The sequence below is a fragment of the Arvicanthis niloticus genome, chromosome 9 (genome assembly GCF_011762505.2).
Source record: "Arvicanthis niloticus isolate mArvNil1 chromosome 9, mArvNil1.pat.X, whole genome shotgun sequence".
Classification (NCBI taxonomy): domain Eukaryota; kingdom Metazoa; phylum Chordata; class Mammalia; order Rodentia; family Muridae; genus Arvicanthis; species Arvicanthis niloticus.
In genome coordinates this window covers 56,568,118-56,586,447 of record NC_047666.1, presented here as the reverse complement: position 1 = coordinate 56,586,447, position 18,330 = coordinate 56,568,118, and the positions used below count along the sequence as shown (strand labels likewise).

The 18,330-nt window shown below is 47.8% G+C and overlaps 1 protein-coding gene across 30 annotated transcripts in view; it reads left to right on the top strand.

The window, feature by feature from the left end:
* Positions 1–18,330, top strand: part of Cacna1c (calcium voltage-gated channel subunit alpha1 C) — a 610,552-nt gene that overhangs the window by 556,802 nt on the left and 35,420 nt on the right. For 10 of the 30 annotated variants that reach the window (XM_076940413.1, XM_076940414.1, XM_076940409.1 and 7 more), the window contains 5 exons: positions 1,824–1,907; positions 10,479–10,511; positions 13,756–13,884; positions 15,757–15,822; positions 16,894–16,985. In XM_076940413.1, the coding sequence (XP_076796528.1) occupies positions 1,824–1,907; positions 10,479–10,511; positions 13,756–13,884; positions 15,757–15,822; positions 16,894–16,985 (404 nt within the window). Of the gene's footprint in view, positions 1–1,823; positions 1,908–2,505; positions 2,590–10,478; positions 10,512–13,755; positions 13,885–15,756; positions 15,823–16,893; positions 16,986–18,330 lie in introns of all 30 variants that reach the window. The other 20 variants (XM_076940412.1, XM_076940411.1, XM_076940397.1 and 17 more) reach the window with 5 other exon arrangements.

Here is an 18,330-nt window from a genome sequence, read left to right as displayed (position 1 = left end):
CTGACCTGTAACCTGGACAGCCTTAGCCTGTCATGCTGCCCAAAGCCTCCTGGGGCAATGTAGGTTTTCTTTGGGCAGAAACGCCTGGGAACTTAAGAGTCCCCTTTCCTTGTGGCCTGACCTCCTCTTCTAAGAATAATAGCCCTAGGACAGCGCCTATCTTGTAGTTTACTCTAGAAGGAGACGGCTGAGAAGCCAGACAACTTAGGAGCTGGATAAGGCCGGAAGGATGGAAGAACATAGGCTTATCTCCTGCGAGTGAAAAGTACAAAAGAGAGCTGGCGGTCTTTGGGAGCAAAGAACTGAGAAGCCCCATGCGCACTCTCCCGCTTCCGAAGCCTCGTGCCAAACTCCAGACACCCGTCCCGAGAGCCCTGCTGAGCACACACTGACTTGCCCATTTGGAGAGCTTTCTCTAGAGAACAAAGGGGACAAATGTCATTGTTAAGAGAAGACAGGTCTCCTTGGTCCTAGGTCCTCTACATTCCACCAAGCGGACAGAGACTCTGTGCTCTGAGACAAGGCCCTTTAAGCTGCCACACCTCTCACAGAGGCAATAATCAAGACATGAGAAGGCCACTTGCTCTTTGTAAAGAGGTTGCTTACCCAGCAGTCCCCAGCCCTCTGGGCATTCTAGACACCTGACCGCACAGTTTGTCCATGTACCTCAAAAGGTCTTCCATGGATTCTCCTCTGCTTCCTTTTCTGAGTAAGTGGAAAGTTGATGAAACCCAGGCAGGCAAGAGTAGTAAAGTTGGGACCCTGATCTTTCTCTCCATGCCTGACTCTCCTCTCCAGGGCTCTGTTGCCTTTATTCCCTTCCTAAGAAGGCAGTAGCCCACCCACCAGACATTCCCTCCTGCTCCAGCCTGTGTCCAGGGAAGTCTTTGATAGCTCCCATCACTTTGGGCAGCATTCTCATCCTGCTGAGCCTTTATGTCAAGTAGCCTGGGGCAGTACTTACCAGCCACCCCTGAGGATACTATCTAGAGAGGCTTCCTAGACCCAGAGACACTTCCATCCCATCAGATAGCCTGGGATGGTACTTATGAGCCACCCCTGTGGGTACTGTCTAGAGAGGCTTCCTAGACCCAGAGATACTTCCATCTCACCAGAAAAGCCAAACTTGCCCTGAGGCATATAGACATGACCACCACAGGAAAGAGACTAAACCTGACTGCACCTATGCAAAGTCCAGCTTACTGTGGACACTGCTTCAGTGATCTGGTCCTTTGGTTATCTCTGAGCTTTGATTCCAGACTTACCAACCACAAAGATGACTTCTTCACCCGCCCCCCCATAGATCCTTCTAGTAGACAGAACAAAAGGTATAGGTCATACATAATATACAACAGACTATAGGTCCTTCTAGTAGACAGAACCAAAGATATAGGTCATATATGATATACAATAGACTATATGCTATATACAATATAATATATATGATATATGATACACTATATACTAGACTTTAGGAGATGACACATAATCAGTGTAATCCAGCCACACCCTGCAGCACCGTGTCTTACTCACACTTCCTATACCCATGGCTACTTCTGCCCTGAGGAAGTGGAAGGGTCCTCTGTGGAGGAGGTGGAGAAGATGTGGACCATGTGACCCATGAAAGGCAGGGCAGGAGGGTTGAACTGAATGCCTCCCTGCTGCTCCTAACCCAACCAGGCTCCTGGCCGGATGCTGGTGTTTGGGACTGCCAACAGCAACACTCAGGTGCCACGACCGTGATTCTAATGGTGATGTTGCTCTGTTCTTGCCTGTCTAATATTCCTTTTTAATCCCATCCTGCCTGCCCCTCCCTCATGTAGGGTTACTTTAGTGATCCCTGGAATGTTTTTGACTTCCTCATCGTCATTGGGAGCATAATTGATGTCATTCTCAGTGAAACTAATGTGAGTATCACTCTGCCCTCCCCAAGGGCCCTGGTCCTTCCACCTCTCCTGCCTCCTCCACTCTTCCCTCTCTCTCTTTCTCTCTCTCACTCACTCTCTTTGTTTACCTCTTTTTATGTTTTTGTTTTAATTTCTGATTTTACCCACCTCCAGTCATGCTTTTTATTGAACCTGCCGTCGTCTTGTGAGGGGGAAAAAAAGCAGAAATCTATTCTCCTTTTTTTCCCACGTGTCCCGGCTACACCGGGGCCCAAGGGCGCAGAGCTGAGCGGAGGGAACAGGCTGCACACTGGTTGGGCCAGCCCTGGCTGCCTTCCGGGTGGCTGTCGCCCACCCAACCTCGGAACTAACCTAGCTTTTGTCAGGCCTCTCCATCCTGCGAAAACCAGGTTGCCCAGGTTTGAGCCACCAGCATGTAGAGTGGTAAGAGTATCTAATACACCGCGTAACCTCTTTCTTCTCTCATTTTTTCTCTTCTCTCCTTTCTTTCATGCCTCTTTTGTTTTTTTTTTTTTTTTTCATTTTCCTCCTCTGTGTTTTTTTTTTTCTTCTCTTTTGTTGGTTTGTCTCTCTTTCCCGGCTTTTCTGCCCCATGCAGCACTATTTCTGTGATGCATGGAATACATTTGACGCCTTGATTGTTGTGGGTAGCATTGTTGATATAGCAATCACCGAGGTACACGTAAGTACATGGCGTCTGTGACCCAGCCGACCCCGCCTGCTCTAACATCCATCTGTTTCCCCCTGCTTTATTTTTTGTCTTTCATTTTTATCTCCTGTGCCCACCTCCTTATTTCTATTTCATGTTTTAATTTGTTTAAATTGGCTCAAATCGGGTTTTGTTTTGTTTGCTTTGTTTGGAGTTTTTTTTTTTTTTTTTTTTTTTAAGTTATTTGGCTAATCTTTGGAACGCACTAAGACTTCCTTTTAAATGTTGGTTGCTGCATCTTTTTCTCTCAGCCTGGCATGACTCACACCGTATAGGAGGGTGCAGCTATGTGAATTATGGAGGGAGAAAAAAATAAAGGGTTCTTTACAAGTTCTGGGCAACCACTGGAGCTGGGACCCAAACCTTTCCTAACCCCAGACTTCATCTCCAGACACTACCTCGCCTTCTCTTGATTGTCCATCCTCATAACATCCTAAAAAGATGTGTTCTCAAAACAGATCACCCAGAGTTGAGGTTAGGAATGTGCCTGAATTGTCAGCCATGACCTTCCAAGAACTAGCTGATGGTCTTCACATTGAACACACTCTGTCTGTTTTGACTAAACGCCATTAAACCCATACTCGACACTTTGAGGGAGAAAAAGTACTGGTCATGTTTGAGATTTGCTTGTCCTCCCTATTCTGGAAAGAGTAAAGAGCCTGGTGGACAGGTGATTTACTGATGGCTTTTTGAATGGGTTTTCTCTTCCCAGTGCCATGGACACAGGATCCATGTAAGAGCCTCATGCCCATGTGAACTCACCCTAGAGCGTGAACTGTGCATCTGCCTGCTCTCCCTCCCCTTACCCTTCATAACCTGCCCCTGGCTCTTGGGCCTCAGGCAGACCCCACACCCACAGCCTTGTTGTCCTCTCCTTCCCAGAGCTGCCTCCTTCTATACAGTTCTTGCACATGTCTTCTTGCTACCTGGCATGTTTAATCATCCTCTCTTTATCTATAAGCAAGTCCTCTTGCAGTTATCCCTTAACATGTCTTGTTTAGTTTTTGTCATTATTTTTCCCTAAGTAAGAGACTTGATGATGCTTGCATAAACCTTTGATGGATAGAACCGTTGAATAAGAGCGCAGAGCACCTGATTCTGTAACTCAGTCTTAGATGTTTGGAATTCCCTCACTGTCCTCCACACATCCCACTCCCTCCATGCAGCCTGGCCTATTCCCGAGACTGACTGGACATATTCTCTCACTGGTTTGGTTCTTCTCTATGGAGTCACGGTGCTTAGGAAGGATGGTTTCTTTGTACAGTCCTTTCTTTGCCCCATTGCCAGTACCCTTTGCTTATCCTATAGCTCCAGCCCTCAACTGCCCCTTTGTCTCTGAGACCTTGGGTTTGTCTGCGTGTGTGTGTGTGTGTGTGTATGTCTGTGTGTGTCTGTGTGTGTGTCTGTGTGTGTGTCTGTCTGTGTCTGTGTGTGTCTGTGTGTGTCTGTGTGTGTGTCTCTGTGTGTGTCTCTGTGTGTCTGTGTGTCTGTCTGTGTGTCTGTGTGTGTCTGTGTGTGTGTCTGTGTGTGTCTGTGTGTGTAGGTATGTCTGTGTGTCTGTGCATCTGTGTGTCTGTGTGTCTGTGTGTGTGAAGTAAATTATAAGGTAAGAAAATTAAGGGTTCTTTAAAAGTTCTAGGCAACCACTGAAGCTAGGACCCAAACCCTTTCCTAACCCCAGACTTCATCTCCAGACACTGCCTCTCCTCCTGTTGGTTTTTCATCCTCACAACATCCTACAAAGATGAATTCTCCAAACAGAACACCCAGGGTATGTAGCTATGTGTGTTCACAAATGTGTGCACTCACGTACCTATATGCATACACGTCAACCCTTAGGCTTACCTCCTTCCAGTAAATTCCCAGATAAATAATAACAAAATCAGTCTTTCATGACTGCTGCTAGTCTCCTTTCTGGGTAGACACCTAGCATGCAGTCTGTGTGAACCCTAAGTTATATATTCCAGTTGTTATTTAAGTCTCAGAACTTAAAGGCTAGACTCTGTGCTTAGCACAGATGCCACGCACTGTGCTGCCCTGAGGGCCCTGCAGGGAAAACAGCAAAAAGAAAGAGAAGCCATGGGCTCTGCCATCTGTATGCAGGCAGTACTGCAGACTTGTACAGAAATCAGAGCAAAGATATGTAGTAGGAAAGCATGGAGAAGGACAGCTGGCTGCTTCCATGATGGCAGAAGACCCACTGCACCCCAGGAGTTCCTCTGGGGTTCTTTTAGTGCTGGCAAAACCCATAGCTCTCATCCTGCCATGGCATCTCTATTTCTGCTTTCAATTTTTAAAAGACAAAGCAAATATACTGTTCCCTATATAAAAATATAGACATGGGCACACATGTATGCTCATATAACAGCACCTATTCAAAAGCCTTATGTGAACTATAAAGATCTATGGAGTAAAAACTACAGCATCTAAGCAAATCACATCCTCTCAAAATCCCTGATCTTACTAGACCATCTCCCTGGCATGCCCGTAACTTAGAGCCCACACGCACCAAGGGCAGCCCTTTTCCCAGCTGCTGTTAATTAGACTCATGGAGGTGACCAGCAGGTGCAGCCCATCAACAGGTACAAAGTACAGGTCATCAACAGCCACAGGACCAGAGCCTTGACAGGCCTGTGGCCACAAGTGTTACCGAAAAAGCCTGCCCTGGGCCAGCAGCCACTAGGACAGCAGCAAGATGAGAATACCCCGTTCACATTTCTCTGCCTTTAGGTGAACTACTGCAAGCCCGGTGCCAGGTTTTTCTTAGGATCCCATGGGAAAATCTGGAAAATCCCACATCTCTAGCTCCTGCTCCAAGGCCTTCCCAGACTTCTGTACACATATACTGTCATCACAAGTACAGATTCCCAGACCTAGGTTCTATCCAAAAGCTAACCAGGATGGCTTTTCACCTATAAGCTGTCACCTCATTCTCCTCCAGGACATGGCTGTCATACTTTCACTGAATCTTGTATTCATCCTTCCTTCCCTCCTTCCTTCCTTCCTTCCTTCCTTCTTTCCTTCCTTCCTTCCTTCTTTCCTTCTTTCCTTCCTTCCTTCCTTCCTTCTTTCCTTCCTTCCTTCCTTCCTTCCTTCTTTCCTTCTTCCATCCTTCCTTCCTTCTTTCCTTACTTCCTTCCTTCCTTCCATCTTTCCTTCTTTCCTTCCATCCTTCCTTCTGTGCTTCTTTCCGTCCTTCCTTTCTTCCTTCTTTCCTTCTTTCCTTCCTTCCTTCTTTCCTTCCTTCCTTCCTTCCTTCCTTCCTTCCTTCTTTCCTTCCTTCCTTCCTTCCTTCCTTCCTTCCTTCCTTCCTGTCTTTTGCATGTTTAAATCCATCTACCTTTCCTTGGTGAATGTCCCTCTCCGGTAGGAAATGTACTTTTCATCAATTCTGGAGTCAGCACACACTCATCTCTGTATGCCCAGTCTTCTTCTATGAGCAGACACTTCTTTATCCCCCTTGTATATATCTGTATCAAAAAGAACCCAGTATCCATGGGTTTGCATTCCAGCAAGGAAGCAGTAAATACAGAGAATAAAGACAAGAACATTCAAAGAGGGCTGGTCAGGGGCACCTAATGAACAAGTGGAACTTCTATATTCAGAGCAACTTTGGATTTATATTCCTTTTTATCCTAAATTTTGAATTCTGAAGATTCAGAATGGGATCCACCTAACAGGTGCAGGCTGTTTCCAAGGCTCCACTCTGCCTTGTATGGCTGCCTCGAACCCAGGTCTCTGGCCTTCTCCCTAGCACTTCATCTTGTCTAAATCTGTCCTGTTCTTCTGATGTGATCTCTGTAGAGTCAAAGTGTGGTGTTGCTCCACTTTGGTAGAGCCTTGCTTCTTCTCCAGTCCTAGAGTAGGAATCAAATCTTCTAGAAATGTTCCATGGTTGTCCATGGAAGTTCTGGTAGCATCCCCCCCTCCAGAGCACCTCCCTCATATCCCAAATGAGAATCAGTTTGAGGATGTGACCAATAGCCTTTCTGAGCTTTTTTGTTGTGCTTCTGAAAGGATATTGAATGATAGAAAGTTCTAGAAGACCTCATTTCCTACATTATAAATGTGGAGAACCATTAATGGTACACTTCGAAGCCATGGTTAGGTTTCCAGCCCAGGCCCCAGGAACTCAATGTCTTAAGTTAGTCCAGGTCCCTAGGCTTCAGTGTGTTTGAGTGTGGTTGGAGTTAGATGGAGAGGCCTAGGGGTCTCTTGCAGCTCCTGGCCTTTGTGATCCATTATGATGAGGTAAGCATTCCCTGCTACAGTTCTAGGACTCTCAGGTCCACCCTGTGCTCACCACCATCTGGGCTCCCATGTGGCTCATTTGGGGACTGTACAGAGACAGGGACAAGAGAAGCCATTCCAAGAAAGCTGCTGGCACTGGGATAGTACCTGGAAAAGACCACTAACTCCTGAGGGCTTCTAGGCAAGTTTAAGGGAAGAAACATGGAATAATGACTAGATGCAAGGTATCTGGGCCACAGAAAAGACCAGAGCATGAAAATAAATTAAGAATCTATGGCATTGGCTGTGACCTTGGCTGGTTAGGAGGAAGAGAAAATAGGGACAACATGAGACCTAGTCCTTGACTGTGTCAGTCTTCAAGACAACAACTACATGACTCATGTGATCAAATCAAGACCAAGGACCCCTGCACATATGAAATCTAGGCCTAGGCAAGGCAGGCAACCTGTCCAGAGTCTTACAACTAACTGATGACATGCCTATGATTCAAGCCATTCCTATCAGTCAACTCTTATGTTGCCCACAGAGCAACAGCCGTGCACTGAGATGGTGTCAGCATCACTGAAAGTAGAGATTGGTGGCTTCTATCACTCACAGACCCTCAACTGGTGCCTTCCTGAAACTGACCTACACAGAACTACTTACCAACCTTTCTGTGCTGGTGCTCGGCCAAAGGATGCTTGCTACCCTTGGGATGCTCACACAAAGCATTGTGTAGGGACTTTAGTGCCAGGAGAGAGACTCCAGAGAGAGCAGGCATGGGGATGGTATGCACACCACATCCACTGGCCAAATCAACAGAGGCAAGAGATAAGGAGAGAGAACAAGAGGATACAGGGCTACCAAACTGGCAAGAGGACTGATGGCAGTTTCAAGAAAGGATGGGTTATAGTGTTAACTCCAGCTCACCACTATCTCTGGTGCTGCCTTTTCCCCACAGCATCTCTCCACCACAAACCCACAGGCATGACTTCCAGTTACTAACTGTTCTTTACTGGCTTCCTGATAATGAAGCCTGTTGGCTCTTTCCCTGGCTCCAATTCCTGCCTACATTGAAGAACAGCCTGGGCATGGAGATTGCTGCCTGCTATGGATCCACCCCTACAGATATGAGGAACTCACAAAGTAGTAAACAAGACAGACATGACCATAGGCTTAAACTGCTTAGTGTGGGGCACTATAAACATCCAATGTCAGTGGCTCCAGTCCCCCTGAGTAGCACACCAAGGTGTTTTCTCTTGCAGCTAGGAAGGTCCTAATGACCAGGATGATCACATGAAGTTGTCGAAGGGACACCATCTGGCCTGCCTAGGGCTTCTTCCCACACAGAACTCGCTCAGTGATTACATCCTGACTGTGTGAAGGGTGTTTCTGAGACAATGTAAGCACCGTGGGGGGGGGGGGATGCTAAGGAGATGCTACTCCAGCCAAGCAAAGCATTCTGGGTAATATGGCTTTTAGGCTCAAAAAAAACTTACTCCAGATTTTCTCAGCTTTCTTTTCAAAGTTGTCATTACCTGGACTGGGGAGCCTAAGACACAATCTCAGAGAACCCTCATCCCAAACTGCTCTGAAATCTTGTGTCCTGCTGTGAAGACATGATCTAACGACCATCAAGCTAGGGCATGGCACTAAAAGAATAAAATACCAGAGAGGTAATCAGACCTAAGCCTGAATTTTGAAGTAAAATATAACTTAAGTAGATGATAACTTAATCCAGGCAACAAAAGACTAAGAAAGAAAGCATCAGGAGGGATGATAACTATGAAAAATCCCCAGTGTTTGCGTGGTTAAAAATAAACTACTTTATTTCTTTGTGATGGATAGAGACTGGTTTAGTGGGACCAGCTGAGCTGGTGAATTTTTTGAATTGCCTCCATCTTATTTAAGATAAGATGGACCCAGAAGCCCTTTAAGGGCTTACCAAGTTCCTTGGAAGTGATAGGTAGATGAGAGGACATTGGGGTGTTCCTAGGAGCAAAGCAACAACCCAGAACAACTGCACAGCAGAACCCTGTCATGTCTACTGAGCAGATGGCCTCTGTGCAGCTCTCCCATTCCACTGCTGAATCCCCAGAAGCACAGAACCCTTTATCTAGCAATCCATGAGCAAAAGCCCTGGACCAGCCAGGGGTTGGAGCAGTGGGGGTATGACCAGAAAATACACTTGGAGACATAGGCTTGACCATCATGACAGCTGACTCATGCCAATGGAAGAGGGGCTTGGGTGCTTGGACAAGAAATGTCATGTGCATGTGTGTGTGTGTGTGTGTGTGTGTGTGTGTGTGTGTGTGTGTGTATGAGTGTATATGTCTGTTCATCTGTTTCTGTGTTTTCTATCCACCTAGTAGCTATATCCTACTGACCCATCCCCTCCAGACATGCAGCCTGGCCAGGTAGCTGGCAATCTGAACAGCACTGACATAGACTGTGTGCCATCATGCCCAGAGAAGGCCTTTTTGTCCCCTTCCTCACTCTCTACCATCCCCAAAACAATCAAAACCAACTCTCTATGGGAAAAATAGTTTTTTAATCAATTGCTAAGAAATGTGATACCAAGAAGTATTTTCAGACTGCAAGGAAAACATCTAACTATGAACCGTTCTTTCCTTCAAAAACCCCATTATGTGTTTCCTTGTGTGTATCTTAAAGACAAACGCAGGGGTAACATCTGAAAGTAGAAGGCACAGGCCTAGGCTACAGCACCAATGGGTGAGATCAGTCTGGGATGATTGCTGTATGCCAGAGCCCAGTGCTGGGGTATCTCCCCAGGAAGATTACCAGGGACACTGTGACAGGAGGGTCCTTGAGGTGCTCCTATGAACTACTGCCACCAAGCAAGCTCAGCCATCTAGCCCAGGAAAAGAACTTCTTTGGGCACTATTGACATTATCCTAATTGTGTACAAAGCCTTAGAGACTAAAAGGCTGTTCAGCATCCTCCAGGTGGATGGCCAGGGGTCTCTATCTCTGAATTGAGCTCTAGGCAAGGCCATGTCCAGCTTGAGCCTGATCCTTTAGAAAAAGTTCCTTATGGAGAGGATTGAGGACTGCCTCTTAGATCATCGCTTAGACGTAATTGGAATTCGGCTTTTGCTAACCTGGGGAGCTGGCACTATAAAGCTCCCTTGCTCAGCTGTGTGTGGACAACAGTGGGCACACATAACTCAAGGCTTGTCCTTCGGCCAGTACTTCATAGAGCAGGCCAAAGTGTAGAAAGCGGGAGTCCTAAAAGGTTAGCCTGAAACAGGCTAACTGAGAACAAAATAATTAAACAAACAAACAAAACCTGAGCTCCCTGCACAAATCTGGAAGGACCTCAGTTCTTCCTCTGTATTGGGGCTGAGTTGTTCCATGTACAGCCAGAACGTGGTCAGTGGATAGAGCAGGAGAATCTTGGGGGTTCTTGATGGCCATGTGGCCCAGTGACACCCAGCCCACATTCTCACTGGAGTCCCTCATCCTGCCAGGCCCACGCTTGTATATTTCTTTCACCTGTTTCCTTATGCCCTGTCCTACCACTGTGTTGTTCCTGTGTTAGTCAAGACCTAGAATACCAGGCTCTTCGTTGGGAACTCATTACAGCTTATCTCTGTCTGCCTTTCTTTAAAGCCAGCTGAACATACCCAATGCTCTCCCTCTATGGTAAGAACAACCCTCCAGACCATATTTTCCAGCTTCTGTGGCCCCCCTCTAGCCACCCACGTCTTATCCACCCCAATTTCCAGAGCCCTGGGAACCCAGCCCAGTTCCCATTGCATGTGGCCACCATGTCCATTGTGTGCCTTACCTGCCTGTGCTCACGTGAGCTGTGCAAGGGTGTGTGTACAGTGGTATTCTTCTACTTTCCCAAGCTTCCTTTGGGTGGTGAGTCACCGTGATCCACTGGGAGAGAACTGGACCCATGCTATTTCCTGTTAAACATCCCAAAAACAATGTGTTTCATCTAATGTAGGAATTTGTGAAGGATGCTTTTGAGAACTGTGACTAGGACTCCAGGGAGAAGACAGAGCAGGGATGGAGTCTAGCTAGAAGGAAAGTCAGTTCTGATTGGTTCTATAATGACCAGCCTACCCTGAGCTTCTAGCTTCATGTGGAAGGCTGTGAGAGGCACATGCTGGGATTTGCTATGGCATAAGAGTTGGCCCTCAAGTCTCTCTACTGTCACCCTGAGCCTTAGTCTTACATCTTTCTAAGTTCCTCAAGTTCATTACATTTGTACTTTTTTCTGTAACATGGGAAGCAGGAAAACAAAGCATCCAAACCACCCCATAGAAGAATGGCCATCCAACCACCCCATAGAGGAATGGCCATCCAAACCACCCCATAGAGGAATGGCCATCCAAACCACCCCATAGAGGAATGGCCATCCAAACCACCCCATAGAGGAATGGCCATCCAAACCACCCCATAGAGGAATGGCCATCCAAACCACCCCATAGAAGAATGGCCATCCAAACCACACCATAGAGGAATGGCCATCCAAACCACACCATAGAGGAATGGCCATCCAAACCACACCATAGAGGAATGGCCATCCAAACCACACCATAGAGGAATGGCCATCCAAACCACACCATAGAAGAATGGCCATCCAAACCACACCATAGAGGAATGGCCATCCAAACCACACCATAGAGGAATGGCCATCCAAACCACACCATAGAGGAATGGCCATCCAAACCACTCCATAGAGGAATGGCCATTTCTTTTGGCCGAGTGGTAGCCATGCCTCATCACACAACCTTGAAGTCCCCTTGGAATGGCTTCCCCTAAGAGCTCCATCACACCTTTCAAACCAGGATGATGATGCCCCAAACCCCTGTCAGCTAGATTGAGAGATGTAGTGGTGGCCCCCATAGCGGCCCACCCTGGCCAAAAGCTGCCTAGGAAATTTTGGGTTTTTTTTTTTTTTAACTCATCAGACTTAGATGTTGCAGTGGCACCAGCTTTACAAAGAGTTTGCACCCACAGTTGAGTCCCCCATTTAAGCTTGGGGGTTTTGTTTTGTTTTGTTTTGTTGTGGGTGTTTTTTTTTTTCTTTCCTTCCTTGAACGTGGTAGAACTGACAGATAGCAAGATCTCTGAGCTCGATGTATGCTCCTCTGAGGAGCAAGCCTCCTTCTAAGGACAGAAAATAGACCTTAAAAGGAGCCAAACAGATGCAATGGTTAAAGGAGCCAAAGACTTCCTGGGTAGGACCAGCAGCCCACATGCTGGGTCTTAGGATTTCTTAATACCCATGAGTCTGTCCACTGCCTGGCAGGGCTAGAGCCTTAATGGCAATTTGGGTAATTCTAATTTTAAAATATAAGAAATGTCTGACCCTTGTCCTATCTAGAGGGTCTGAAAACCAGGACCCTCTGGCTTGGTTTCTTCAGAGCCCTCACATTATGAAGGGTGGGGCTGATTTGGAAAATCTGTCCCAAACAATCCTGCCTCCTTTGGGGGTGGGGGTAATTAACATGGAAGTTGAATATGTCATCACTCTAGCCTATTGCTCCTTGCATATTCCTAAAGTTCATTACATATACCCTTCCAGATAGACTTGAGATGAAGCCATCCAAACCTCAGGGATGGACCAGAAGGTTGTAGAAGAACTGAAAGGGCTTGCGGAGCCTCGGGCTTTAGCACTAAGGAATATTCCAGGGTATGGATAGGCAGAGTGCTATGAGGGAGGGCCTGATCTAGAGTGCTACAATGCCAAGCATAGCAAGAGGACAAGTTAAAGGGATGAAACAGGACAGGAGAACAAAAATCTTAAGACCCCTCCTTCCAGGGGCACTTGGGATGGGAGCCATAACAGGAAATTCTAGGGTCCTTTCTCTCCTGGTACTGCTGCCAGCAGGGCTGGGTAGGCTGCACTAGCTTCAGGGAAGGAGGAAGGGCTCCCACCAGCTCTCAGGCCTTTGGAACACAGCTGCTCACATGAGCAGGAGGATGAGGGTATAATCAGTTCTTGTTCTCACGTGTGGGAGCAATGACACTTGTGCCCCAGAGACCTGGCTAGGCCTGTGTCTGTACCCACAAGCTCCTTCATCCTAAGACACCAGTCACCAACCTTTGGCCAAGCAGCCCAGAAATTCTAACCCCTCCTCAGCTCCCCCTACCTCATTGCTTCCTCCATCTCTTTTTCTCTGTCCACGACCACACAGAAGATACCCTGAGTGGCTCTCCACAGTAGTCATGAGCCAGGCTCAGCCTTTTCTTGGACTCACTGCACAGATCCCTTCCTGCCTTGTCCTGCTGGCATCGCCTGTCCTTCCAGTCTGTAGACCTGTAGAGAAGGTCAGAGACTATGAAAGGGCAGGAACTCCAGAGGCTGTAATGAGGTCTGGAGCTGTGGCCCACAACCACCATTTCCCAGCAGCCATCGGGGCAGGACCCTGGGAAGTAGAAAGTGGAGGTGGGGAGAAGTGAGACTTGAGTGGCCAGGCCATGCTCAGAGCGCTGTGTGGGAAGTCACCACCATCGAGCCTCCAGACAGAGCCAAGTTCCACCCCCAAGGCAGAACTGAGAAGATAAGAACTTCTGGGTTGCGTTCTCCCAACACAAGAGCCTCTAGGGCAGTAGCTCTGGGCTCAGACTTCAACACTTATTTTAATATTTGAAGAACTTGGAATTATGGGAAAGAGGAGACTAAGGAAAACAAAGTCATAGACTCAGGGCTGTGACTTAGCATAGACCTTAAGGATGGGCTGCTGACCTAGAAAGAAAGGTACTGGCCTCCCACCTCGCAAACAGAGAGTTGGGACCTAAGGAAAGTGTCTAGTGCAGCTGGCCCACCCTGGCCTGCCTCCTCTCAACCAATGGCTGTTTCTCGGAGGATTCCTTCCTGCCCTGCTTTCTTGCTGTGTTAACTACACCCCCTATTGCCAACGGGTTCTAGAGTGCAGAGGAGAATTCCCGAATCTCCATCACCTTCTTCCGCCTCTTCCGGGTCATGCGCCTGGTGAAGCTGCTGAGCCGTGGGGAAGGAATCCGGACCCTGCTTTGGACCTTCATCAAGTCCTTCCAGGTAACCGTGCCCCTCCCCCTTGTAAAGCTAGTAGTGAGACAACCTCTGCTGCTCCCAGGAAGTAGAGTGACCCAGTATTCCAATGTCACTTTCCCTAAGGTTCCCCAATGGGGCAGACCAGAAAAGAAACAGCACCCACCCAGTCTACAGGTCCCAGGGCTGGCTTTCCCTCTCTTCTAAATGGCTGTGTGAGTGTGTGATAGCACCTGGCTGTCCTTGTTTGGAAGAGAGAAGGGATGAGCGTAAACCTGAGATTTCAAAACCCAGGGCTTGACATAGAACTTACTGGAAAGGGGGGATTGTAAGGCCAGTTCTGAGGAGTGCTTTGTAAGTGGAAAGCTCATGAGAAGCGAAGCAGTTAGGGCACTCGGACTCTTGGGAAAAGACTGTAGAAATTACCAACTGCGCTTCCCGGATACCACGAAAGCCAGCTTCTCCCCCCTCACATCCACTCTTAGACTACCGGAGACCCTGAACCTAGAGCTTTGTGACCTGCTCCATGGCCAGCTCAAGCTCAAATAGAACAGGGAGCCTACCACCATCCACATGGGCTCAAGGTTGGGATTGCACCCGGAAGACTGCGGGTGTCTTGTGGTTCCTTGCCTCCTCTGCTTGTTTCCCCTTCCAAACTCTTAGCTCTGAGGACGGCGCCATCCACAGCACTCCGATGGATGACCTCGAAGTCCAGCCCAGCTCTACAAAGAGCCACTGTTCTTCTAGCCATGTCCCACCCTGCTGGCCCCTCGACCTCTAATGAGAACCTGGGGCTCCCCACCCAAGACCTTCTCAGGTTATGGTGAAGGGAGTTTCTAAGGATTTGAATCCTTGGCCCTAATGGGGTCAAGATAGGAGGCCCCTAAGATACCCCAACATTTCCTTTTAATGGGAAGTGTCTGGGGTGACCTTGAAGGATGGGACCTGATTAGGAAGCCAGAGAGCCCACCTTACACTAAAAAATTTTATAATCTCTCAGTGACATCTAGTGGTGTACGGGGAACATAGTTCCTACGCCAGAGGGCCAGGTTTCCAGGATCCCACAAGCCACAATGCCTCCTCCTCCGAAGTGGGTATACTGAGTGACTAAAATATGTCAAGCCAAATCATGTGTAGGCTATTGTGCTATGTGTTTCACAAGCCTCAAACCATTTAAATGCCACCCCCCCTGCCAAGTAGGCATTACCATTTCTCACATTCAGAGCAGGAAACAGGTCCAGAGAAGTTAAGTAATACGTCCGAGCTCCAGAGCTAGACAGTAAGGGAAACGAGATGCATTTCTTCTCAGTAGATGTTTTCACGGCAATAGTGCTGACTGCTCATTTCTGTGGAAGTAATTGGCTAAAGAAGGAATGTTAGCTGCCTCCTCTCCACTTTTCCCTGGTGACTACGGTCATCCTGTTGTGTAACTTCCATCACCCCCTCCTTCTGTGTACAAATATCTTACTGTAGTCTGAGGAGGGCTGCTCCTCAATTGTTCTCAATAAACAGTACAGGGACTGCCTCCATTACTCTGAAGCCTGCTTTTAAAACAAACAAACAAGCAAACAAACAAAAACTGTGTACTGGGACCAAGGCTCAGTGGTAGAGGCCCTTAGCTTCATTCCCAGAAGACAGATGGATGGATTGGTGATTGATTGATAGATGGATACATACATACATACATACATACATACATACATACATACTAACTAGACAGACAGACAGACTCCTGAACTGAAAAGCCAGAGCCCACCTCTCAGGTTCTCTCCTTGGTGCTCAGTCCTTCTTAGCCAAACAGCAGCTGACTGCCATGGACCTGGGAATGCAATGCTTTCTGGGAAAGGGTCCTGCCGGCCTGTACCACTGGCTCTCATACCCCACTTTGCTTCCTTCTAGGCCCTGCCCTATGTGGCCCTTTTGATCGTGATGCTGTTCTTCATCTATGCAGTGATTGGGATGCAGGTATGAGAAACTCTGACTCCTTGGTCTGTCCTCCTCCAAGCCCCCAGGACCATAGCCTTTCTCCTTTCCTCACTCTCTCCTGACTTGTGTCCCTGCCTGTCACTCAATGTCTACAGAGCTGGAACTTCCCCCAATAGGATGTGGTGTAAGTCATGGGCAAGAAACAGCGCAGGGATCCCTCCCATCTTACAGAATCAGGCTTGGGTTCTGCAGTGGGAAAACACTCATGAATTAAGCAGTGGGCTTCAAGAGAGAACAGCCTCATCTGATAGGCAGCAGGAAGTAGATGTCCCCACCAGTGTCCCCTGCTTTGTCCACATCTGATGGATGTGCATGATTTGAGGTGAAGAGAGAAGAGCAGACACTGTCCATCAGACATACAGTCCTTTTCAGGAGCCCCCTTCCCAGGGGCCTGCTGCACTTTCTCTGTTCCCTCAGCCAGAGTCTCCCACCCCCCACTCCTTCAGGACTCCAGCTGAGTCTTTCCAAGCCCTTTAAGGCAGCACCTCCACAGCCATGCTTGTAACATAGACAAGATCTTCCCTTAACAGCCCCTATATAAAATCTCTAAAAGTTACTGAGGGTAGGGAGCGTTTGTGCTTTAAAAGATAAAAAGAACTACCTTGACATCACAACGCAGGGAAAAACACAAACCAGCCCCTGATGTCAGCAATGAATCAAGCTTGACCAAGCTCTGGACCACCCATTCCATATCACTACAAAATCCAAGAATCAACTATGCATTTGAGTATCTGGAGATGCAAAGGCTAGAGGGCAGTGGGTCCTGGTCCTACACTGAGTATCCTGACCTCAGCATCTACTTACCACCCCAGCCCAGCTTTCCCTGGCCGAGCGACCTTTCCTGAGTGACAGCTCAGAGCAGTTTCCTCCTAAGGTTGTCCATGCTGGAGCTGGGGTCCAGGGATCATGGGACAGCAGATGTCTACTAGGTCACATCGGAGACTGATTGGCCACCTAGTCCCAGAATTACTAGGACCAGATAGACTATTAGGCAGTGGCTGGAGGTGTACATGCTGTCCTTCTTGGCTCCCTCAATTCCTCTTTCTTCAGGTGTTTGGGAAGATTGCCCTGAATGACACCACAGAGATCAATCGGAACAACAACTTCCAGACGTTCCCCCAGGCTGTGCTACTGTTGTTCAGGTAGGTCTCAGATGGCATAGGTGCACACACACACACATACACACACACACACACACACACACACAGGGCTACTGATGTTCAAGTGGGTCTTTGATGACATAGGTGCATACAGGCACACTTACAGGATGGTTGCCCATTCCTGAGAGAACCAAGAGAGCAGGAAAAGAATGGCCTCTTCTTCCCTCCTGGCCAGGAAATCTCATTACCATTTACCAGAACTTTCCATGTGCAGCCATAAGGTACCACACACATCTTCTGGGAGTCCTCTGCCCCAGCTGTTAGGGAGCCAAAGATAAAAGCCAAGACCCCTGAGGCTTGGCATCTTACCTGGCACACAGGCCAGCCTCGGCACACTGCCTTGAGCAGTATAGCCACCTTCTCTGATACTCTTTTTACCAAACCATTCTGTGGACACCGTACTTTTTGGAAATGTGCCACCATGGGTGTGGCTCGGAAGGTGGCGTTCTTACACTGCCCTGAGTCCCTCTCTCATATCACCATCTTTCTTTCTTGACTCACCGTGATCTACTTATTTGCTTCCATCTTCTTCTCACCTCCGTGCTTTGCATGATGTCACACTCTAAGCTCTGTCTAGTCCCAGGCTGGTAGGTGGAACAATTTCTCTTCTCTCCAAAAAAAAAAAAATGCTTGCCAGGTCCTTGAGGCCCTTTTCCAGAGCACATGGGGAAAAAGGCTGCCAGGTGATGCTACCTCCAACCATCTCCTACAGGACCTGGTCCCACCAAGGTTTATTACCGCTCAAAATACACTTATCAAAATGATGGGTGTCCTAAATATCAGCCTGACATTACCACCTCCCAGATCACATGACCTCAGAACACAAAGCTATCTAGTGTAGGCTGGCATTTCACAATGACAAGCTCATACCACACTTAAATGCAGGAGATGGTCGCAGACCTCAGATTGGCCACCAGGATGGTCTTTTCTTCTTTCCTGGAGTTTCTAATAGCAGAAAACCTCTTTTCTGAAGTTTCTGATAGCAGAAAGTGTCTTTTCTTTTTTTTAAATTTTTATTTTATTTATTTATTTTATGAATGTGAATACACTGTCTCTCTCTTCAAATACACCGGAAGAGGGCATTGGATCCCAATACAGATGGTTGTGAGCCACCATGTTGTTGCTTGGAATTGACCTCAGGACCTCTGGAAGAACACTCAGTGCTCTTAACACCCGAGCCATCTCTCCGGTCCCCAGAAAGTGTCTTTTCAAAGAGCAAACCTCTAACCCTGCTGAGGATGGAAAAGAAAATGGTGAGGAGGGCTCCAGGTGAACTGGAAGTCCTGAGGAACTTCTAGATGGAAGAAGGTAGATAGGGTTCAGACGT